We start from the raw sequence: 22,669 nt of genomic DNA, 5'->3' as shown, positions 1-22,669 counted from the left end.
TGTGTCCCCCTGTGGCTGTGTGTCCCCCTGTGGCTGTGTGTCCCTTCCCGTGGCTGTGTTCCCCCTGTGGCTGTGTCACCATGTGGCTATGCCTCATGTGGCATCTTCCTCTCTGTCTTTTCCATCTTTTCTCCCCTCTTAAGGGCACCAGACACGTGCGTGTCACAGCTGCCTGTTCCAGTGCACCCTCAGCTTGTGCCTTAGTTAAGTTGCAGACACTCCGTTTCCAGTAAGGTCACATTCCCAGGTACCAGGGTCAGGACTTCTGCACGTCTTTTAGGGGACACAGTCCCACCCACAGCAGCATTTTTTCCCAAATAGTAAAGATCATCCCAGTGTGCAGTTTTTTAGAAACAGCTTTGTTGAGGTGAAACGAATGAGCTCAGTACATACACAGTTTACTGTGTGGCTGGATCAGTTTTGACAGGTACCACCGTCAAGGTCATGCAAGTCCCCAAGTCCCAGCCTGCGTCGGTAACCCTCCCGCGTCCCTTAGGAGCCTTGGCCATTGTGGTCGCTCTGGCTGCGTTTTCATCTTCTAGGGTTGTGTATAAATAGAACCATTCAATCATGTACCCTCTGTTTTCGTTCAGCTCTTTTAACTCAGCATCACTGTTTTGAGACAAGTCCACGGTGCCTGACTCGGGATCATTAGGGACTGCTAAGCCGTTGTCCACTTATAGATTTACTGCATTTATTGGTTGAGGGTTGAGTGATGTCCAGGTCTTGGCCGTTTCAAATGATATTTGCATGAATGTTCACATACAAGTCCTGTGCTTCCCTTTCAATTGCAGGGAAAGGCGGGATTGTTTGGTGGGTACACACTTAATTTTTTGAGAAATAGCTAAACTGTTTTCCAAAGAGACTGTACCATTTTGTATTCCCGCCAGCGGTGTTGCAGGAATCCATTCTCTCCGCATCCTCCCCCAAACTTAGTCCGGGGGCCTCAACTTTTAGCCTTTCTGGAGCATGTACTGATGTCTCCTTGCATTTCTCTCACTGTTTGTGAAGTTGAGTGTTGTTTCTTGTGTTATTTATACAAGATGTCCTGTATATTTTCTGGCAAAATTACCATTCAGTTTTTGCCCATTTTTCACTGTTATTTCTTACAGTATTCAGTTGAAACAGTGCTTTATGTATTCCAGATACAGGTCAGATATTGTCAGATACCTATTTTGCAAACATCTCCTCCCAGTCTGTGACTTGTCTTCTTATTTTTATAAATGTTCTTTGAAAAGCAGAAGTATTTTTTAAAAATAATTTTACTTATTTATTTATTTCTGGCTGTTCTGGGTCCTTGTCGCTGCGCACGTTTTCCTCTAGTTGTGAAGATTGGCGGCTACTCTCTACTTGCGGTCTGGGGCTTCTCTCTGCCCTGGTTTCTCTGGTTGCAGAGCACAGGCCCTAGGAGCTGCAGCTCCTGGCTCAGTAGTTGTGGTGTATGTGGGACTTAGTTGCAAGTGGGATCTTCCTAGATTAGGGAACGAACCTGTGTCTCCTGCATTGGCAGATGGATTCTTTACCATTGAACAACGAGGGAAGCCCAGAGGTGGTGTTTTTTTGTTTTTGTTTTTGTTTTTTGATAGTTTATTCATCTTTTTCTTTACATAAAGTTTTTGTTTTTTCTATTTATGAAATCTTTCCCAAACCCACAGTGGGTAAGATTGTTAACAATTTCCATATAAATATAAAATAATGAATCTTTATACCAGGTTGGCCTCTCTCACGGTTCCCAGCTTTTCTGGCTGTGAGGGGTTCTCACAGGGTGCTGCGCTGTTCACAGAGAAGGAAGGGCCGAAAAAACCCATGGTTGGTGCTTTGGGAACCGAGTGTTCAGAGTGAACTCTTGACTACCCACTGAGGCCTCTCTCAGGTTTAAGCTAAGATTTCTTACCTGACAGTCAGAATACACCTGATCATATCTTAAAAGTTAAAATTTTACCAAGGGTAACCTCCTGTGATGCCTGCTGAAACAAAATGGAATTTTTCTGACTCATTGATAATTTATAGAGATTTTCCAGAGAAAATAGGTTTAAAAAGCTAAAAAATATGACATTTGGGGGGAAAGATCCCCTGGAGGAGGGCATGGCAACCCACTCCAGGATTCTTGTCTGGAAAACCCCGTGGACACAGAAGCCTGGCAGGCTACCATCCATAGGATCGCAGAGTCGAACACAACTTGAACCGACTTAGCACGCACGCGCACATGACGTTTTTGTGTCATAATGACTACATCGCTTGAAATTAAAACTAAACACTATGAGAATATCCTCCTTTTTATCTTGCCTGAATATTGTCCTCCTGCCCCAGCATCTGTGTTGGGGGAGCCAGAGCTGAGACCCAACCAAGAATCAGAGCACAGAAAGTGTGTGCTGACCTCTGAGAGTCTCTGCTGCCAGCTTTAGTTTGCAGTTCTAGCACAGAGAAGTTGTTGGGGCAAAACTGAGATTCTGCAGTGGTTTACAAATTTTATTTTATTTGCTTTACCTCGCAGCTTGCGCCCAGGGGTTGAACTCAAGCCCTCAGCAGTGAAAGCACTGAGTCCTAACCACTGGATCCCCAAGAGTGATTCAGACTCTGCGCTTCCACTGCCAAGGGCTTGGGTTCTATCCCTGGTTGAGGAACAACCAGTGCGGCAGGCCCCCAGTGCGACAAAACAAAACAAAAAAAGTGCCTCTCTGGAAAATTTCAGTAACATTTCCAGGTGCAAAAAAACATATTCTTTGTTTCATGGTGAAAACTAATATCAGTAATCTAGGCTTGGGAGGAAAGTTATGACCAAGCTAGACAGCATATTAAAAAGCAAAGACATTACTTTGTCAACAAAGGTCCGTCTAGTCAAGGCTGTGGTTTTTCCAGTGGTCATGTATGGATGTGAGAGTTGGACTGTGAAGAAAGCTAAGCGCCAAAGAATTGATGCTTTTGAACTGTGGTATTGAAGAAGACTCTTGAGAGTCCCTTGGACTGCAAGGAGATCCAACCAGTCCATTCTAAAGGAGATCAGTCCTGGGTGTTCATTGGAAGGACTGATGTTGAAGCTGAAACTCCAATACTTTGGCCACCTGATGCGAAGAGCTGAGTCATTTGAAAAGACCTTGATGTTGGGAAAGATTGAGGACAGGAGGAGAAGGGGACGACAGAGAATAAGATGGCTGGATGGCATCACTGACTCAATGGACATGGGTTTGGGTGGACTCCGGGAGTTGGTGATGGACAGGGAGGCCTGGCGTGCTGCATCCATGGGGTCGCAAAGAGTCAGACATGACTGAGTGACTGAACTGAACTGAATCTAGGCAGGGTTGGAAATCAACTGATGTTTTGTTATTTAGTTGCTAAATCGTGTCTGACTCTTTGCAACTCCATGGACTGTAGCTCCTCAGGCTCCTCTGTCCAGGGCATCTTCCAGGCAAGAATACTGGAGTGGGTCGCCATTTCCTACTCCAGGGGATCTTCCTAACCCAGGGGTAGAACCCAAGTCTCCTGCATTGGCAGGCGGATTCTTTACCACTGAGCCACAGGTATTTTAGACAGTGAGGTTTTATAAAAGTATAACCAAAAAAGATCAAAAATTTTCCTCGATCTGGAATCATTCTGTGTGTGGCAGTCAAGAAATGCCTTGTAAGTGATTTAGCTGGAAATAATTTCTATTCAGCTCAAATTGTAGTCTTGGCTCTTCTTGAATTAATATTGTGCTGTATTTAAAGGATATACTGTCAGGTTGTGGGCTTTCTGCACTAGACGTTTGTGGTTCTGCCTGCGTCGTTAAGGTCCTGCCATGTGCCAGCGATGTGAGTGGGGAAGCTGGTTGAAATACTCATTGTCTGCTAGCAGAGAAGTTAGTGTGTGTGGAAAGCAGAGAGAGAGAGAGATACTTAAGAGACCTCATGTTGTTAGAGAAAGGCCCAAGATGCTGCAGGAGCAAGTGCGTTAATTATCTTCGGTGAGAAACAAATTACCCAGCACTTAGCAGCAATGGGAGCTGGCAGACTTTTTGTTAAGGGCCAGTGATAAATATCTCAGGCTTTGTGAGCTGTCTGTGTCACAACTACTCAGCCCTCTGTCATAGTGTGAGTGCAGGCCTGGAATATGCGAATCAAGGTGTTGGTGAACTATATTTACAAAAGCAGCCGGGCAGCCAGATCCAACCTGTGGGCAGGATTTGCTGCTGGCAGGCCTGCAGTCACCACTGTGATCATCTCCTACGTCCTGTGGGCCAGTGCCTATGCTGAGGGTCTGGAAATCTGCCTCTTCCTAAGGCTGGAAGAGGGTGGGGGTGTGAGTGGCCCCAGAGAGGGGACGAGAGTTACAGCGCTTCATAGTCCAATTCCAGAAATGACCAGTTGCCACTCTGCTGACCTGTCTTCATTGGAGCCCATCAGCGGGTGCCGCCCCTGTGGTGGGGGTGGTGACACACAGATGTGGATACTGTCAGGGAACTGGAAGGACCACTGGGATAAATTTGGGGAACCTGCAGCGGGGCAGAGACGTGAGGTCAACTCTGAGTCTCACAAGGAAAGTAGGGGTTTACAGCCAAGGCACACACTGGGCTTGGTCAGCGATGGAGAGTTACTGAGAGGCACACTGGGGCTGGGCGGTGTAATGGGGGAAGGGTTGAGCCAAACCAACCTCATGTGATTCCTGCTGAAGACAGGCCAGGGCTTTGGACATCACCTGGGGTGGGGAGTTGGGGGATGGGGAGAGGAACCAGTCAGATGCAGAGAATCTGATGGAGGTGGGGGCAGGGATTCGAGGATCTGATGGAGGTAGGGGTTCTGGCTCAGCTGCCGTGCAGGATTCCTATGAAACTGGACACTTAGAAGTCAAGGTCTCCTGGTCAGAGAGCTTGGCGGGAGTGTTTGTGGCACTGGAGATGGGATTTGTTGGCACCGTTCTCAGCATGCATCTTCCACTTGGCTTTCCTGGTAGACTAAGCTCTTTGAAAGCTTGGTCATTTTGTTCTTTCTCTTTTCCCAGCTCAGTCATGTGTCCTGGGCCAGGTCACTTCTGGTGGCATCTTTGCTGTCATTTATGCAGTAAGAAGAGATGGTTCTGGTTTGTGCTTTGCTGTGCTTGGTGTGGACTGGGGACAGACAGGTGTACGGCCACCCTGGCGTCAGCTCTGTTGACAAGAGGATTAGGGCCCCAGAGTCAGGAAGATTCACGTCCCTTTTATATCATTTAAGTCATAAATGTGAAGACACCGCAGGGCACCACTCAGCCTCCTGAGTCCTGTGCTTCCCCTGCACAAGCCTCCCTTCCACAGCTTCCTGGGAGTTTGTGGGTAGGATGGGCAGAGGGACCCCTCTCTGGGCTCAGAGGGACACAGGTGGGGAACTCCCTGGATCCTGGTGATTTTAGCACATGTCCCCTTCCCCGCCCAGCTTCACACACAGTTGTAGGTATTTCCCTGGATCCAGGTTTGAGTGCAGCCTCAAGCAGTGAGTTGGGTCCAGTGGGGAGAGGATCCACAGGGAGATCAGAATAAGGAAGGCTCACTGTAAAGATGGGTCACTGACTCTTAAGGGCTAAGATGAGAGGGGCTGCAGGAGGCCGAGAGGAGCAGCCCCACCTACCCAGGATGCCCACTGGGGGCAGGGCCAGCAAGAAGGGGCAGCAGGCTGAGTGGCATCTCCATGGCCCAGTGCCCAGATTTGGAGCAGAGCCCCAAGGGTTGCTCTCGAGGAGTGGGCGAGCCTGCCTGCAGTCGGGTCAGGTTAGGTTTGGCGTGACCAGCACTCCTCTAGAGGCACAGACGTGTAAGAAAAGTTGGGGACTGGCCGAGAGCGTCCTCCCTAAGCCTGCGACCTGCCTGCAAGAACCTAGTTCACCCAGTGGGTAGGCGGCCTCGTGGGAGGAGGGGGGCTGCATGGACCGGAAGAGGAGGACACGGAGAGACGCTAGCTGGCACTGGATACCCTGCTCGGCCCTCACGTGCTCCAGCGGTACCTCAGGGGCATCTCGGGCATGATAGATGAAGGAGGTCCCTCGCCAAGTGTAGAGTTAATGAAAGTTTTTCAAGTTATCAGAAAACACAGTATTTCAGTTCCTCCACTTCCTCTTGTCCAGTATTTTCAAATGTTGCTTAATGTGCTAGAATGTACAGGAAAGCATGTTCTGTGTTTAAAAGAAAACAACTGGCAGAGAGACATGTAGATTAAAATTTGAAAGGGTGGTTTTGACTTAAGCAAAATGTTCCTTTCTGTTCTTTGTCCTGAAAGTCTTACTGTGTTTTTCATTGAGGCTGGCCTCACAGTCAGCTGGGTCGCAGATGGTCAGAGTAACTCAGCTGGCTTCCTCCTCCAGCTCCGCCAAAGGTCAGCGATAGGGGAGCCATCCCAGCTGAGTCAGAACTAAAATAAGAACCTAGCTGAGAGCCAGAATGCAAACAGGCCGTGGCCACCTTGGTCGTGAAGGTGCTCTGGACACTGCAGGGAGTTCATCGTAACCCGGCTTTCCCTGAAGTCAACACTCTCACTCAAAGTACTGCCCTTCTGTGTTTGAAATACAACACCTTCTCGAGTTTGTGTGTTTTGCTCAGGTCACAGTAGATCCCTTAAAAAGGACATTTAGGGGTGAGTCTGTGTGTTTGTGGTCACAGCATGAGTGACAAGAGAAGTGACCTGAGGGTGGAGGGGCTGCTCCAGGCGCATTTTCCCATGAAAGACATTAAACACGCAAAGAAAACCTGCCCAGCCTATAAGAGGAATTCTGAGCATGTTCTTCAGGTTAACCAAACCCTGCCCTTCTGAGTGACTATGGGGATGCAGTGGGAGGGGCCTGGAAGCTGCTTGCAGATTCCAGCCGCAATGGCAGTCCAGGGGGTTTCCTTACTGAGGGCATGAAGCCAGGCTGAGTTCGTGGGTGGGACCCTTAGATGGAGTCACCCAATCCCAGGAGACCTGGGGCAAGGACATATCTGCCCACTGGCTGGCCTGGCCTGTCCCCTGGGACTTCACACGGGTAGAGCTGGTCCCACTGGTTGGGAGCTGGGGGAGCCTAAGGGGCTGGTTGGGAGGCGTGTCCATGTGGGCTGGCCCCTTTGCAGGAGGAGCAGGCTTAGGGCATCGTGAATTCCACAGCTCCCAGACACAGGTCAGCCAGCACAGGCCAGAACCCAGAGGAGCTTCTAGGAGGAACTGGGCATGGGCAGGCCTGGAAGGCCGGAAGCTGGGGAGGAAGGGCCTGCGTGTCTGCGTCCTGTTAGACTGTGTCTGCAGACCTGGGAGTGTTTTATCATCACCGGTCAAGGCGACTGTCAGCAACCCTCCCCACTCGTGGAAACACAAGTGTGTGTGGTTTTGAACAAGAGCAGAGATTAGGTGTCAGTGGACTGTCTCTGTGTGGCAGGACTTAGTGAGTCTTCCCTGCCTCTTGTCCATCATCTGTAATAAGCTGCATGTGTTTGGAGTTGGGGAGTCCAGCCCCCACAGAGCATGCAGTCTGCCTCCCCATCCCAGAGCCCACAGGGTCCCCACCAGGGGGCTGCCCATCTGCCCATCATTCCACAGTTTTCTGCTGTTAAAGATTGTGCCTCTTGCTCCTGTTGATGGAAATAATCAATAAACAATCCACAATAGGAATAGAGAGAAGCTTGTGACTTTCTGAGCCAAACTGCGGACTGTAACCCAGAAGACAGCCGCTCGGGTGACTGAGAACCTGCTCTGGGGAAGCCAGGTCTCAGTACAGTTTTCTGTTTGTCAGAACAGAGAACATTAAACACATCAGGGACGGATTCCTTCAAGGTTGAAAAGCAACAGGCCAGCGCCTGCAGAGCCAGTGTGGCCTTGGCCCCTGGGAGGGAGTCATCGTCTGAGGACTAGCACCGGCGTCCTAGAAGGGCAGCATTTAACCTTTACTTTAACAAGGACGTTCTTCACTTCTGGTCAGTGTGTCCTTTTCTCTAATAATTAAAGCAGGTGTGTGATATACGCTTGATAGGCCGCTGCTGCTGCTGCTAGTCACGTCAGTCGCATCCCACTCTGTGCGACCCCATAGAAGGCTCCCCCGTCCCTGGGATTCTCCAGCCAAGAACACTGGAGTGGGTTGCCATTTCCTTCTCCAATGCGTGAAAGTGAAAAGTGAGAGTGAAGTTGCTCAGTCGTGTCCGACTCTTAACGACCCCATGGACTGCAGCCTTCCAGGCTCCTCCATCCATGGGATTTTCCAGACAAGAGTACTGGAGTGGGGTGCCATTGCCTTCTCCGTGATAGGCCACAAACAGGTATAAACTTGGAAGTAAGTCTTGTTTGCACCAGAGTGGCATCCCCAGGCCCGCTTGTGAGGACCCCCCTCATGCCTCCCTCCCCACCTCCCCCCGCCACCGGGCTGGGCCTGCACAGCAGGTGACAGGGTGCAGCTCCCCTTCCACCTGGTGGAGGACGAGAGCACCTGAGCTCTTCACTCTGGCCCGTCCTGCTGCGTGGCTGCCTTTTGCTCTGCAGCCACGAGCCCTCTCACTAAGGGGCAGAATATCACGGGAGCAGCAGCATCCTGTGCTCTGGCCACTCTCACCTCTGTCCTGCTGTGGAGGAAATGGGCGTTTATGCCAGAAACGGGGGCATGAGAAGGAACCTGCCACACCAGTGTCTTTACTTCATGTCACAGTTGTTTTGTTTTAGTAGAAAAGGAAATTCAGAGTGAATTTCCCATTTGAGTGAAATAGAGAGACAGTGAGGGCTTCCCAAGTGACACTAGTGTTATAAAAAAAAAAAAAAACCGCCGGCCAGTGCAGGAGATGCCAGAGACCGGGTTCAATCCCTGGGTCAGGAAGATCCCCTGAGGAGAGCATGGCAGCCCACTCCAGTATTCTTGCCTGGGAAGCCCCGTGGACAGAGAAGCGGCAGGCTACAGTCCATGGGGTCGCAAAGAGTTTAACACGATTGAGCACACATGCACATACACCCAGAGAAACAGTGAAGACAGTCAGCCTGCCGTGTGGTATTTTAATCAGGATGTCCCCACATGCTGGATACACGGGGCTCTTGGAGGCAGAGGTCTTGGAAGCTCCTGCCAGGCGCTGGGGTGACATCAGCACGGGACTGCACCCACAGAAGGGGGAGCATTGACCTGCACATTTCTGTGTCGGAGTCCGTTTCCCAGGCAGTCGGTCAGCATGTTCCGCTTGGTGTTTACCAACCACGTAGGTGAGGACCTGCCATGTAGCACCAGGAGCTCTGCTCAGTGCTCTGTAATTACCTTATGGGAGAAGAATCTGGAAAATAGGGAATGTCTGTATATGTATAACTGATTCACTTCGGTGTCTGGCAGAAAGTAACAACGTTGTAAATCAACTATACTCAAATAAAAATTTAAAAACCCACGTAGATGAAATGTTTGGTAATGATGCATGTAATTCAGTTGAATTCAATGTAATTCAATTCAAATAATTACAAAATTATTTGAGAGGATTTGAATTTTAAAAGTACCACTTATTAAAAGTTGCTTTTTTAACTTTGCCACACGTGCTTGGGCTTCTGTCCAGACCCTTGGTGTTTGAGCTCTTAGGAACAGCTGCCATTCTTGGTCGGTTACCTTTGGGCAGGTTATTCATCTCGGGCAGGGTGTTACGTCAGGGGCAGAATTTGTTCTGGCTGAAATCATGGCATCGACTGGGCTGGTGGACTTGCAGCCTTTCATGCAGCATGTGGGAGGGCCGAACGCCAGATTGCAGGATGTGGGCATGGTCAGCTCAGCAGCAGACGAGCTGCGTGTGGTTCCACATCCAACAGGCTGTTGGGTGCACTCAGCCTGGGTTCTGAACCCTCGCTGCTCTGGTCTGAATGTTTGTGCACCCCAAAGATTAGTATGTTGAGATCCTAACCCCTGAGGCTTGTGAGGCCATGAGGTCAGGTGTGAAGGTCTCTTGAATGGGACCTGTGGAGCCCCTGCCCCTCCACCAAGGGAAGGCTCAGCGAGGAGGCGCCAGCCAGAACCCAGTGGGCAGGGGCAGAGTCCTCACCCGGCCCGGCCACACTGGCCACCCTGGCGCCTTGGTCCTGGGCTTGCTGCCTCCCAGACTGTGACACGTGAATTTCCATTGTTTATAAGCCACCTGGCCAGTGGTGTTTTGTTACAGTGACTCTAAGGTACTGAGACTCGGCCCAGTAGATGAGAAAATGGTCAGAGCTCGTGAAATACAAGCCTCTCCAGTCTGGATGGATGTCAGGGATGTCTGGGGTACAGACCTGTCCTGTGGGATCTGCCAGAGAGACCCCATGTCAGCCACAATGAGAGGTTGATCGGACAGCGGAAGCCCTTGGGAGAACCTCTGGGAATCCCAGAACCCAGGAAACTACCTCACAGGCCCACTGCTCAAAGCTGGCCTTGAGATGTTTCATATTAAAACAGCTTCCCACTTGCTTCAAGGCTGTCTTGCTGCGCTGTGCAGGCTGTAGTGATCTCGGTCAAGGGAGTTCAGATAAATGTTTTCTTATGGTTACAATCACAGTCTAAAAGAATTGTTTGCATTTCTTAGAGTGACATTATCAAGTGCCAGAAATGGTTTAAAAGTAACAAAAGGCCTGGATATAAAAATTGAGCAATGGTGTTGATTTGGCCTCACATTACCCCTCGTCCTGTTGGAGGAATAACTCATGTCCACTGTCTGTGGCTGGGTGGGGATGTGAGGAAGCAGCCGGCCGGCCCGTGCAGCCCCTACCAGTCGGTGCCATGTGGTTGCCCATCCACCCTCAGCTCCCGGACCCTAGGGAGCAACGCACTATTACCTGCATGAATCTTGTAGGGAGCACGCGTGGCTCCTGGCCACACACAGGTTCCCTGTGCTGAGTGGGTCGGGCACCTCTTACATACCCTCTGGGTCTGCAGAACACACTGCAAACACACAGTAGGAATTCTGAATGTTCTAGATATGACAGCACATAGTGTTAGGAAGTAACACAGGCAGTTACTTTGCAAGAAGCTGAGACCCCAAAAGAACAGCTGCCCCCTGCTGCCCAGGAGGTGCCCTCAGGCTGTGTTGGAGGCTCGAGGGGCTGAGAGGTGGGACTGGAGAGGCTGTCCCCTCCCCCATCTACTCCCCAGGCCCCAGATCCCCACCACTGCAGGGCCGACGGCAAGCGGCGAGCGCTGCGGGGCGACCCTGTGGAAGGAGCACAGCCAGCTGCAGAGCATCCCTTGTCCTTTACCCGAGATGCAGACCCAGGAGTACTGGCCACCGGCTTACATGCTCTTACAGGCTCGACTGGGGCCAAACAGGAGGAGTTGTAACTGGACACAGGCTCTCTCCCTGGCGCCCCTTTGGGAACCTGGGACTGAGCTGTCACTGCCCAGAGCCGCGGAGGGAGCGGGTTCCTGCCAACGCCTCCACCGGCTGTTACTTCCCCTGGAGGGCGGCCACACAGCTGGTCCTTTGCCAGGGGAGGGCCCTGCAGCTTCCAGACCCACCGCAAGCTCTGGACCGGAAGGGCTGCCTGACCCTGGAGCAGCTGACGTGTGGGAACCGGGAGGGGAGTGCGGGGGAGTGACCAGGGAAGCCGCCTGGGTGCCGTGCGTCCCTCCATCCCCGTCCCTCAGTCCTGCCGCTCCCACCATGGCGCTCCGGGGCCCGTGCGCAGCCGTCATCCCAGAGGACCAGGAGGTCCCCCCGGCGGCCCATAACGGGGAGCGCCAGGCTCTCGGCAGCCAGGACGAGAGGGCCGAGTCCAGGCTGCAGCGCCGGCACAGCGATGTCAGGGTCTACAAGGAGTTCTGTGACTTTTACGCCAGATTGTGAGTGGCCCCCTCCCGGGCCCCCTCCTGGGGCTGGAGTTCACTGCCTTGGGCTTTGACCTGCACCTTCAGCGGGTCTCCTGCCAGGACTGGAGGTGGGGGGCGAGGATGCCCAGGACAAGTGCAGAAAAGAAGGGAGGAGAGAAGGAAGGTGCTGCCTACAGGCCGGAGGCGGCCCTGCTGACTCTCCTCCTGGGGGCTGGAATGGAATCACCGCCTCTCCATCTCGGGGTGTGCTTAGCAGGGAGGGGAGTTTACCTAGCCTGAGTCTCTGCTTCCTCCATCCACTCCCTGTGCTTTTGCAATAGATGTCCCGCTTCTCTTTACCTGAGACAGCAAGCTCCTGATGAGCTCTAAGACCAATCGGACCAGTACAGTTACACTGTAACCAGAATGCTTGGTGAACTCAAAGTGCTTCAGGGGCTCGCATTCCTGCACTTTAATGCTAGAATATATGTTTCACACACTTTGATAAACAAAGCACTTGAATAACAGAAGGCTCGGTGACGTCAGGTTTTCTGTGTGTGGCAACTTTGTGGAGGTGGATCGGCTGAGACAGTTGTGACCAGACCACCACCAAGCCTTTCATGCTCCCCAGGTGTACATTTCCCACCATGGAAATCCTCTCTGAAACATTAGCCTGTTAATTATAACTAATCCACCGACAGCTCACCCTGCCTTAAAAGTAACTTCTGTCATCTGCAGTAACCGTGTCAGTCACTGTGAAAAGACTGAATAGGTCAGTGTTCAGTGTGGGCCTCACTTTACTGTCTGGGGGTATTGGCCATGGGGGACTGTGCTCCGAGGGTCAGGGCTGTAGAGGAACTCGGCATCTTCCACTGAATTTTGCTGTAAACCTAAAACTGCTCAAAAACAGCCCATAAAAAAAAATACATATATATATATATATATATATATATGTATATACAGTGCCAGAGGGTCAGAGAGGATGGGCAATGTAAGCAGTTGAGTAGGTTGGTGAGATTATTGGTTTGTTTGGGCTTCTTTCCTCAAAGTTTCCGCTAATGTTCTCTTTCCTTTGTCTTCTTGGTTGTTGTTAAAATGAACACTTCTTCAAAAACACGGAACTTTATCTCTAAGACTAATTTACTTTTACTGTGAGTGGGGGAAAACTTGCTTTTATAATGTCTCTGCCTGTTTTCTAACTACATTCTAATCTGTGAGTATTTTAACTTGAGTGTAAATGGTCTGTAGTGTAACGAGCATAAATGGGTCAGTGATAAACAATTTGATATGGGGACCCATTCATAGTCTTAAAAAATACTGAGGTCTCCAAATACTTCTTGTTTTATTGGTATTTACTGTATTAGAAAATAAAACTGAGAAAAAGTTTAAGTACTTGTAATTAGTTCATTTAAAATAACAATGCGCTCATTACACATTAATAATATTAATATTAATTTTATATGAAATATGTTTCCAAAATGACAAAATCCTGGTAGAAAGAGTGGCATTAAAAAAAAAAAAAAAAAAGAAAGAGTGGCATTGTGTTAACATTTTTGCAAGTTGTGTGTCTCAATAAAGCCATGCCACCTGCCTTCATCCTTCTGGAAGATGTTGTTTTGAATTAAGTTTATAAAGAAATCATGGCCCCTGTAGAGACGTGGGGCAGGGGGGCCTTTTCTCCTGGAGAATGTCACTGATCTGGGAAGTCGGTATTCGGGGCACTCCAGGGTTTCTCCTGTAGCTCTCTTGGAATTCTGCTAAAATCACTGAGAATTCAGTGACTCTTTTGAGAGAATTTTAAATTAGTAACAGTATTTGATGTTTTGAGTAGCTCCTTTTGGTTTCCAAAGTGGTTTTATAGGCTTTTTCTTATTCAACTCTCGGAGCAGTACTGGGCCTGTGGGGGCGGCTGTGGGCCACCGCACGTTGTCAAGGAGCACCTGTGGATTTTGCTCCCTGTTAGGAGAAGGGGACCAGAACCAGACTGCCCTCGTTCATCCGGCTCGCAGCAGAGTCGGGTGACAAGGGAGCTGACAGCTTCTCTCCCTGGTCCCCAGTACTTTTTCAACAACAAATAGAAAGTTCGATTCAGTAGGAGACTTAGGTCAATTTTGCCAAGGGTCAAGGCCACATCCCTCCCTTCCTTTCCTGGCAACGCTTTAACCGAGTTTTGTTGGTGTGGGGTCGTGGACATGGACTTCTGCGTGGACTGTGAAGTCGGCAAAGCAGGATGTTTCTCTGTGAGACCGTTGCCAGGAGAGGGTGGGGTCATCTTCCATGGGAGTGGGGGTGAGGTGTGCTCTGTGCAGACCTTACTGAGGAAGCAGTGAGATGTGGGCTGTGATGGGGACAAGGCAGCGGTCCTCCAAGGGGTGGGGGGATCTCTACCTCCCCCTTGGGGGCTGGGCAGGCTCCAGAGGTTGGCAGTGACTGCCCAAGGAGGGCTGAGTGGATGTCTGGGGGCGAAGACGCTGCCCCTGGGACCCAACACACAGCGGAGTGCATGCTCTGAGTGGGCGTCTGGGTATCTGAAAATAAACTTGCAAATCATGAAGTTGCTGGGCCAGCACCAGCTCTGCCAGGGCCTTCCCCCTGGGGCCTGTCCAGAGACCCAAAAGTCCTTCACCGGAGCCCACAGTCTGGAAAGATCTGATCGGGGGTTCGGTCAGGTGCTTTCCCTTTACTGAATGCACCTGAGTGTTCGGGGTCCAGGGGAACCCTGGCTGGTAGCTCCTCAGCTGGAGTCTTGTCGCGGTTCCTCTTTCCTGACAGGTCTCTCAGGTCCTGTCGAGCATGATACCATCATCCCGTTGTGGCTCCTGGGAGGGGGAACCTGGCTTCTGGGCCTGTGTCTCCCCTGAACCAGACAGCTATGTGAGGCTGGGCTTGTCAGTCTCTGGACCTGCACATCGCCGGCTGTAGAATGTTCTCAGGATGGGAAACTCTGTGGCATTCAGATCCATCTCCCAGTGACTGTGTTCAGATCCGTCTCCCAGTGTCCATGTTTGGCATTTGTCCCCCCATCGGACTATAGGACTGAAGCTGCTTTGGCAGGCCTCAGCAGCTGGGGCCTGTATCTGGGCTGTGCCTTCAGCATGTCCAGACCGTGTTGGGGGGGAGTTCAGTGAAGTCAATGTCAGGCCCTCAGTTCAGTCCTTTGAGGTGGCTCATGAGGCTCCCCTGCAGCCCTGGCTCCTCACAGGCTGGGCAGGGGGTAGGGTGCTCTCTGGGCTGTTGGCAGGAGGATGCAGGATGTTAGCGAACCAGAGGGTCTGCACCCAGATGCCACTTGAGAAAGTGGACTTGAGACCTTGGGTCGCAGGTGGGAAGCCAGCTTTATGGACAAGACACAGTTGTTGTGACCCCAGACCAAGCTCTCAGGGAGGGCTGCCATCTGTGACCCATGTCCCCTGTCTGTCTGTTGCAGCAACATGGCCAACGCCCTGGCCAACGCCAGCTGCGAGCGCTGCCGGGGTGGCTTTGCGCCCGCTGAGAAGATTGTCAACAGCAATGGCGAGCTCTACCACGAGCAATGCTTCGTGTGTGCCCAGTGCTTCCAGCAGTTCCCAGAGGGCCTCTTCTACGAGGTGGGTGTGGGTGAGCTGCGGGGGCGGGGCTGTGGTGCTGGGGTGGTGGGGGCTGGGCAGTGATGGTGGGTAGAGGGGACAGGGAGGGAGGCCTGGCCAGTGATTGGGGGGGTGGGGGGTGGGCTGGGCAGTGTTGCTGGGTGGTGGTCAGCCCTGTGGATGCCCCCAGCACCTGTGTCCTAAAGGGGCTCTTATTTGTGGGGTGGGGGCACCCCATCTTATCCTGTTCTTCTCAGTGTCTCCTCTTCTTTCCCAAACACCTATTCTTCCTGGTCCTATGGTTGTTACCGTGGGCGCCGGGCCCAAGTGTGTTCATGCTGACTGTCCTGAAATGCCCCTTCACGTCTGCTTCGGGGCTGATCTAGGGATGGCCTCAACCTGGGAGTGAGGACAACAGTGTGTGTGTGTGTATGTGTCTGTGTGTCTGTGTATATATCTGTGTCTGTATGTGTCTGTGTATATCTGTGTGTGTGGTGTGTGGCTGTGTGGTCTGTGTGTGGCTGTGTATGTGTGTGGCTATGCTTGTGTCTGTGTGTGAGTGCATGCCTGTGTGATCACCTCCTTGTGTGTCTGCACGCATGTCTCTATATGGTGATATGTGTACACAGTTATATGACACCCAGAGGCGGCTGCTGTTTGGTTCTCCTCCTGCAGATTTTAAACTTTTCCTGTTTTATAAGCCATTCCTGAGGAAGGAAAGGTGGCTTTTAGAGGTCATTAGTAAGTCAGCTGTTGGTCAGTCTGACAGTGTTTTTCCATAGGAATGGGGCCTGAGAGGGGGGCTCGCAGCCAGCCTGCAGAAATCATGGGGCCACAGAGCAGAGCAGTGTGTGTGTCGGGACAAACTCCAGAACACCATCTTGCTCAGACACATCTTTTCAGCTCCTGCCATGTTCCCACAGCATGCGTTCCCTACGACAGAAACCCTCTCCGTCAGAACAGGAATCTCTCTTCCTGTCAAGGGTGATGCCCTTCAGGCTGGTTCTGGGGACCAAGCAGGGCTCTCCAGTCCCTAAGCTGGTGCAGGGGAGGCTGTGGCCCCTGGCGCCCAGGCCCTCAGCACAGTCTCAGGGGTCCAGGGAGCCTGCCCCAAGGAGACGTTGGTCTCCACACTTGTAAAGCCCTCTACCTGCCTGATCCTTCTCGAGGCCCAGAGAGGCTGTGTGCCCTTGACAAGAGCAGACCAGTGACATAATAGGGTTAGAACTCAGTTTGGTCTCTGATATCTGATGTGCTTTTCTTTCCCTGACCTACTATTTTCAGAGCTAAGATTTTTACTGAAATGGGTAATTATGGCAATGGCCTTAGGAGAGATTCTAAGAAGGAAAAGAGAAGAGGCAGGCTCTTATCTGCGTGGCTTGCTGTTGCCTGTCCATCACTTTCTTTTCCCCATACTGTGAGAAGGATGCAAGCAGTCCCCCAAATAGAAAACATTAATAAGCTAGATAACATTGAACTCCAAGTCTTCTAGGTGTCAGGCATCCTTATCAGTGGAGTACTGAAATCACTGTGAGGGAAGGAGGGGTCCTGCTTACCTCAGTAGGATATGCTGCTTGTGCAAATAATCAAACAGTAAATGCAATTTAACACTTGTAACATGCTTTCCTAAAAACTATTGATCAGATTGATAGATTGACTTGGCTGCATCAGAATCTTCACTGCATTATGTGAGATCTTTGATTCTGGTGCAGAGGCTCTCTAGTCGAGGCACGCAGGCTTCGTAGTTGAGGCACATGGGCTTGGTAGTTACGGCATGTGAGCTTAACTGCTCCTCCACTTGTGGAATCTTCTGGGACCAGGGATCAAACCCATGTCCCCTGCATAACCACTGGATGGCCAGGGAAGCCCCCATATTTACATTTTGATCATTTGTATAGTAATAATCTTTGTAATGGGCTTCCCTGGAGGCTCAGATGGTAAGGAATCCACCTGCAATGCAGGAGACCTGGGTTTGATCCCTGGGTCAGGAAGATCCCCTGGAGGATGGCATGGCAACCCACTCCAATATTCTTGCCTGGAGAATTCCATGGACAGAGGAGCCTGGCGGGCTACAGTCCATGGGGTCACAAAGAGTCGGACACGACGAGTGACTAAGCACTGCACATCACACAAAAGTGAAGACAGTTAAAATATGCTAGAATATTTACTGTCTGTAAATTTTTTTTTTCAACATGGAGAGAGGGGTCTGTGGTTCTCCTCCACCCTGCAGGTGGGGTTTGAGCCAAGACCTCGTGAAGCCTGGTGAGCAGGGGGCTCATTGCTCTCTGGAGGCGGAGGGTCACTTCTGGTCTCAGCTGGTCGGTGAGCCTGTCCTATATCCACACGCAGGCATATGGAAGGTGCCAGAGGGTGCCCCTCTGCTTCACAGGCCTCAGGAGGATGATGGATCCTGGGGCTGTCTCCTACTCAGGGGGGCGGTACTTTCTGTTTCAGTTTGAAGGAAGGAAGTACTGTGAGCATGACTTCCAGATGCTCTTTGCTCCTTGCTGTCATCAGTGTGGTAAGTGTTGGTGCCCAACCTGCCGTGAAAAGTAAGTTTCCTTCTGCAGGACTTCCTCCCACGAGCTGCGTAGGAAGGAGAGTTGTCAGGTGCTTGTCAGCCACACTCCCCAGCATCGAGGTTAACCGCCGGGGAGAGTCCCAACCCGAGAGCACCGGTTCTCATGGCCCGAGGGGTGACTGACCCCAGGACCTGCCGGGCTTCCATGCAGTTCCCTTTTGTCAGTGCAGTCGGTGGGGGGCAGCAGGGACCTCTAGAGGCACAGGGGTGGCCTGCCGGTCACATAGCCGAAGAACGTGGGATTAGCGAGTAGATGCTGAGAAGCTTGGATGCGGGAAGAAGTTAAGTCTGCATCACAAGAAAGCGGGCTGTGGACTTCTGCTTTCTGTGCCCATGACCTGATATAACCACAGGCCTTGGAGAGGGAGAGCCCACACCTTGTTTAGAAAAGGAGAGCAGACCCAGAGATGAGAGGAGACAGCCCGAGAATGTGGCTGCAGGGCCAAACACAGGGGCTCAGGGGACATGGAGGCATGTTTCTAACGCAGCGCCTCCTGTGGGGTGCTAGCACAGGGAGAATGGTTTCCCAGGGCTGTGGGCTGGGAGGCTGAGCTGCGGCCTGAGTGTCCCTCCTGCAGGTGAATTCATCATCGGCCGGGTGATCAAAGCCATGAACAACAGCTGGCACCCCGAGTGCTTCCGCTGCGACCTGTGCCAGGAGGTCCTGGCCGACATCGGTTTCGTCAAGAACGCCGGGAGGTATGACCAGGGCACCGGTCCCCTCAAGGCAGGTGGGTGGGTGGGCAGGGTGGTGCCGCAGGGTGGCATGGCCGGGCCTGTGGGGGACGCCCTGGCATTGTCCTACATCTGGCACGGCTGCCAGGGGGGTCTTTTAAGCGCTACCTGATCATCCGGCTAGGAGTAATGAGCTTCCTGTGGAAAGTGGGGCTTGGTTCTGCTCTTGAAACACAGCAGTGATTTTTAAGAAACGGTCTCTTGAATTTCTTTGCATAGATGTGGGAAGCTTTTTTTTTTTAATTATTAGAACGTTGGATTTTAAATGTCAGCTTCTGTGGCTCTGTTTAGGCACCTGTGTCGCCCCTGTCATAACCGGGAGAAAGCCCGGGGCCTCGGCAAATACATCTGCCAGAAGTGCCACGCCATCATTGACGAGCAGCCCCTGATATTCAAGAACGACCCCTACCATCCAGACCACTTCAACTGCGCCAACTGCGGGTAGGCCCATGTTCTCTTGCTTACACTGTACAGACAGTGGAAATAAGTGAACGCACTGACTTGGGTATTACTGTTACTCCAGCATCCAAACTGGTTTTCTTCAGCTTTTAATCTGGAAAATGTTAAACCTATAAGAGAGTCAAGAGACTCATACACAGAGAACCCCAGACCTTTCATGAGGTCTCACTGGGTAACATGTTGCCGTGTGTGTGTATACAAGTGTGCATAAACATGTACCTTTAAATGTGTGTGCTCAGTCACTCAGTCGTGTCTGACTCTTGCCACACCATAGACTGTAGCCCACCAGGCTCCTCTGTCCATGAGATTTCCCAGGCAAGAAGCCTGGAGTGGGTTGCCGTGCCCTCCTCCAGGGGATCTTCCCGACCCAGGGATCAAACCTGTGTCTCCTGCATTGGCAGGTGGATTCTTTACCACTGCGTGACCTGGAAAGCCCTAATACCTTTAAATAATCAGCTCATATTAAAATATCCCCAGTGATCCCCACAGCTGTTTTTCATCACACTGTTTTTAATACAGGGTCCCCTCTCCCATGCAAAGAAAAAAACTTTAAATGGTCTTATCTTTGTATCAAAATGGATATAACTTTCACAGTTGTAACCATTAGCGTTTAAACTACATCTGTTTACTTTCGCTCTCTATTTACATCTAAAGGCAATTTTGTTTTTTCTTCAGAAGCTCAGGATAAGTTGTTAGGCTATGCGTTTCACAATCTGCTGTGTAGTATAAGAATTTAATGGAAAAGGTACTTGACCATAGTCGGCATGACTGTCCTGGCTGTTACCACGGGGAGTAGAGAGCTGCAGTGAAAGCTGACAGACAGCTTGTTTTGGGGATTCAGTTCTGGCTTGGTCAGGTTTTCTTGCCTGTCCTCTCTCTGTTCATTCTCCATGAGCACTTCTAAAGAACCTTTTAAAAACAGATGAAATTCATCTTGCTTGGGGGCCACCTTGGTTTATTGACTCAGGAGACTGAAGACGGTAGTGAACTCAAGCATCTGTCGGGGGAGTGGTCTGGGCGTTTGGTCTGTATGTCTTCTGTGAACCCACTGCTGTTCTTAGCAGCTTGTTAGTGAGTGTCAGGAAGTGGAACGTCTCCACACTCTTGTTATTTTAGGAAGGGAGCATTAGCAGTTCTGTCCCCGGACCTGCATCCCTCTCCCCCAGCTTCTTAAGGAAAACAAGGACAGCAGAGACAAGGGCCCGCATTGGGGTACGTCTGACTGGTCGTCACTGAGTGGTGTGTATGTTGACACGAATATGAAGCCTGCTGAAGCTGGTCGATCGCTGTGACCACCTCTAGCGGGAGCAAGCAGTTATGGGGTTGTTGCGGTGGTCTATTCAGATGCCTTATCTGAGGGCGTCAGCCGCATCAGCCGCCGGCTCTCGCCTTGCTGGTGGTACTCAGTGGTTCCCTTCTCGGGCAGGAAGGAGCTGACTGCCGACGCCCGGGAGCTCAAGGGGGAGCTGTACTGCCTGCCATGCCACGACAAGATGGGGGTGCCCATCTGCGGTGCCTGCCGCCGGCCCATCGAGGGGCGTGTGGTGAATGCCATGGGCAAGCAGTGGCACGTGGAGGTGAGTGCCCGTGGCAGGGTAACGGGTCCCTCATACACCCAAGGCTGAGGGGTGCCAGCAAGGCTGGGGGATGCTGAGGGGCAAGTGAGGGTACTTGGTGACAGTCAACTTTGTGGAAAACTAAGAACATAGATGGCACGGTGCTATGATCAGCCGTGATGGTGCAGGGAGACCTCTTGGTTCCTGGTCTAACCCAGAGAGGCGTCCACGTATCCTCTCTGTTCTCATTCTGCTGTTGAGTCAGGGCCTCCAGATGCTGGGTGAAGGCTGGGAGCACTGCAGGGTCGCTTGTGACCCAGATGACACCAGCGCCTAGGCTTTCATGGATCTTCTCTTTAGCTCTAGGGCTTTGCTTCACTACATAAATAAAACATGGTGTTGAAAATATGACCTAATGCCGTTTCTTTCAGCATTTTGTCTGTGCTAAGTGTGAGAAGCCATTCCTTGGACATCGCCATTACGAGAGGAAGGGCCTGGCATACTGTGAAACCCACTACAACCAGGTAGAGATGGGCTCTTTGGATGTGACACACACTTACGTGAACTTGAGCCTCTCCACAGTTACGTGCAAAGAGAGCTCTGGGGAAATGTACACTGGGCTATCCACATGGCTTTTTAACGTTTTATTTGTAAAATCACTTCATGCTCAGAGAAAAGTGGTAAAATAATAAATACAAAGAAAATACCTACATGTTGTACTCAGATTCAGTACCTGCTTCATCACATGTGTGTCCTTCCTGCCTTCTCTGACCCACACATAAATGCTCGTCTCATTATATGCAAGTCAATGTACACATACAAAAGCGTGCCAGTTCTTTTCTAAAGCATTTGATGGTAAATTCCCTGTGGTCCTTTACCCCTAACGCTTCAGTGTGTGCTTCCCAAGAATATGGGGCTCACTAGTCTAACCGCTGTTATCAGTATTGATTACTCTGTCCATTCCAGTTCTGTCACTTTACCAAGTAATGTCCTTCCGGCCTATTTTCCACTCCAGTGCTGGGCCCAGTCTGGGGTTCTCATGCTGAACCATCCTGAAATCTGGACCATCTCCAGAGCCATGTTTTGTTTTTCATCAACATGAATAGTAAAATGTTTTCATTGTAGGAAGTAAAAACTAGTCAGTGAGCATTTACTGATCATCTCTAGTAACAGCAAATTCTGAGTTTAGGTAGCCAGGCTATTTTTTTTTTTAATTGAAGGATGATTGTTTTACAATCTTGTGTTGGCATCTGCCACACATCAATGTAAGTCAGCCACAGGTATACATATATCCCCTCCTTCCTGAAACCCCTTCCCATCTCCCATGCTTCCCACTCCTCTAGGTGGTCACAGACCACTCGGTTGAGCTCCCTGTGCCACACAGAAAATTCCCTCTTGCTATCTTTTCTACATATGGTAATGTATATGTTTCCACACTATTCTGTCAATTCAATGGAATATTACTCAGCTATGAAAAAAGAACTCATTTGCATCAGTCCTACTGAGGTGGATAAAGCTAGAGCCTATTATACGGAGTGAAGTAAGTCAGAAAGAAAAATATCGTATGTTAATGCATGTATATGGAAGCTAGAAACATGCTGTAGGGTATTTGTTTTCAAGTTGTACAAAGAACTGAAATTATATTAAATGTTGGTGTTCTGATACTTAGTTGTAACACATCTTTAATTTTACCACTTTTTTTTTTTTCTTTTCCCGTTTCCAGCTATTTGGTGATGTTTGTTTCCACTGCAACCGTGTTATAGAAGGCGATGGTGAGCACCTGTAGGGCACCTTTGGCCACAAAACCCCTGGGTCATGTGAAAATTGGAAAATGTTGCGATGGTCATTGGTTACTTTTCCTCTTTCTCTGGCGTATTTCCCAAGTGATCTATAGCCGTGAAATGCTAACTCCTAAGAATTGAACTTGTTGCTCACTTGTGATGACACTTTAGGCCAGTGCTGCAAGGTCGTTACCATAGAAACGACTGACCCCGAGTCTTGCTTCTCCCTCCCATCCACTTTCCATGGAAGCTGCAAGGTGTGTTCATTAGGAGCGCTTGGGGAGGGCCCCCCGAACC

General features: G+C 50.7%; 1 protein-coding gene across 6 annotated transcripts in view; it reads left to right on the top strand.

The window, feature by feature from the left end:
• The window catches only part of LIMS1 (LIM zinc finger domain containing 1), an 80,441-nt gene that overhangs the window by 51,881 nt on the left and 5,891 nt on the right, over window positions 1-22,669 (top strand). For 3 of the 6 annotated variants that reach the window (XM_040224193.1, XM_040224191.1, XM_040224192.1), the window contains exons 1-8: window positions 11,424-11,727; window positions 15,122-15,281; window positions 17,715-17,781; window positions 18,420-18,540; window positions 18,868-19,017; window positions 20,462-20,612; window positions 21,023-21,115; window positions 22,315-22,363. In XM_040224193.1, the coding sequence (XP_040080127.1) occupies window positions 11,549-11,727; window positions 15,122-15,281; window positions 17,715-17,781; window positions 18,420-18,540; window positions 18,868-19,017; window positions 20,462-20,612; window positions 21,023-21,115; window positions 22,315-22,363 (970 nt within the window). In that variant the 5' untranslated portion in view covers window positions 11,424-11,548. Of the gene's footprint in view, window positions 1-11,423; window positions 11,728-15,121; window positions 15,282-17,714; window positions 17,782-18,419; window positions 18,541-18,867; window positions 19,018-20,461; window positions 20,613-21,022; window positions 21,116-22,314; window positions 22,364-22,669 lie in introns of those variants that run through there. The other 3 variants (XM_040224197.1, XM_040224194.1, XM_040224196.1) reach the window with 1 other exon arrangement.

This window comes from Oryx dammah, unplaced genomic scaffold, assembly GCF_014754425.2.
Source record: "Oryx dammah isolate SB20612 unplaced genomic scaffold, SCBI_Odam_1.1 HiC_scaffold_25, whole genome shotgun sequence".
NCBI classification, from domain to species: domain Eukaryota; kingdom Metazoa; phylum Chordata; class Mammalia; order Artiodactyla; family Bovidae; genus Oryx; species Oryx dammah.
This window is presented reverse-complemented; position numbering and strand designations above follow the sequence as displayed.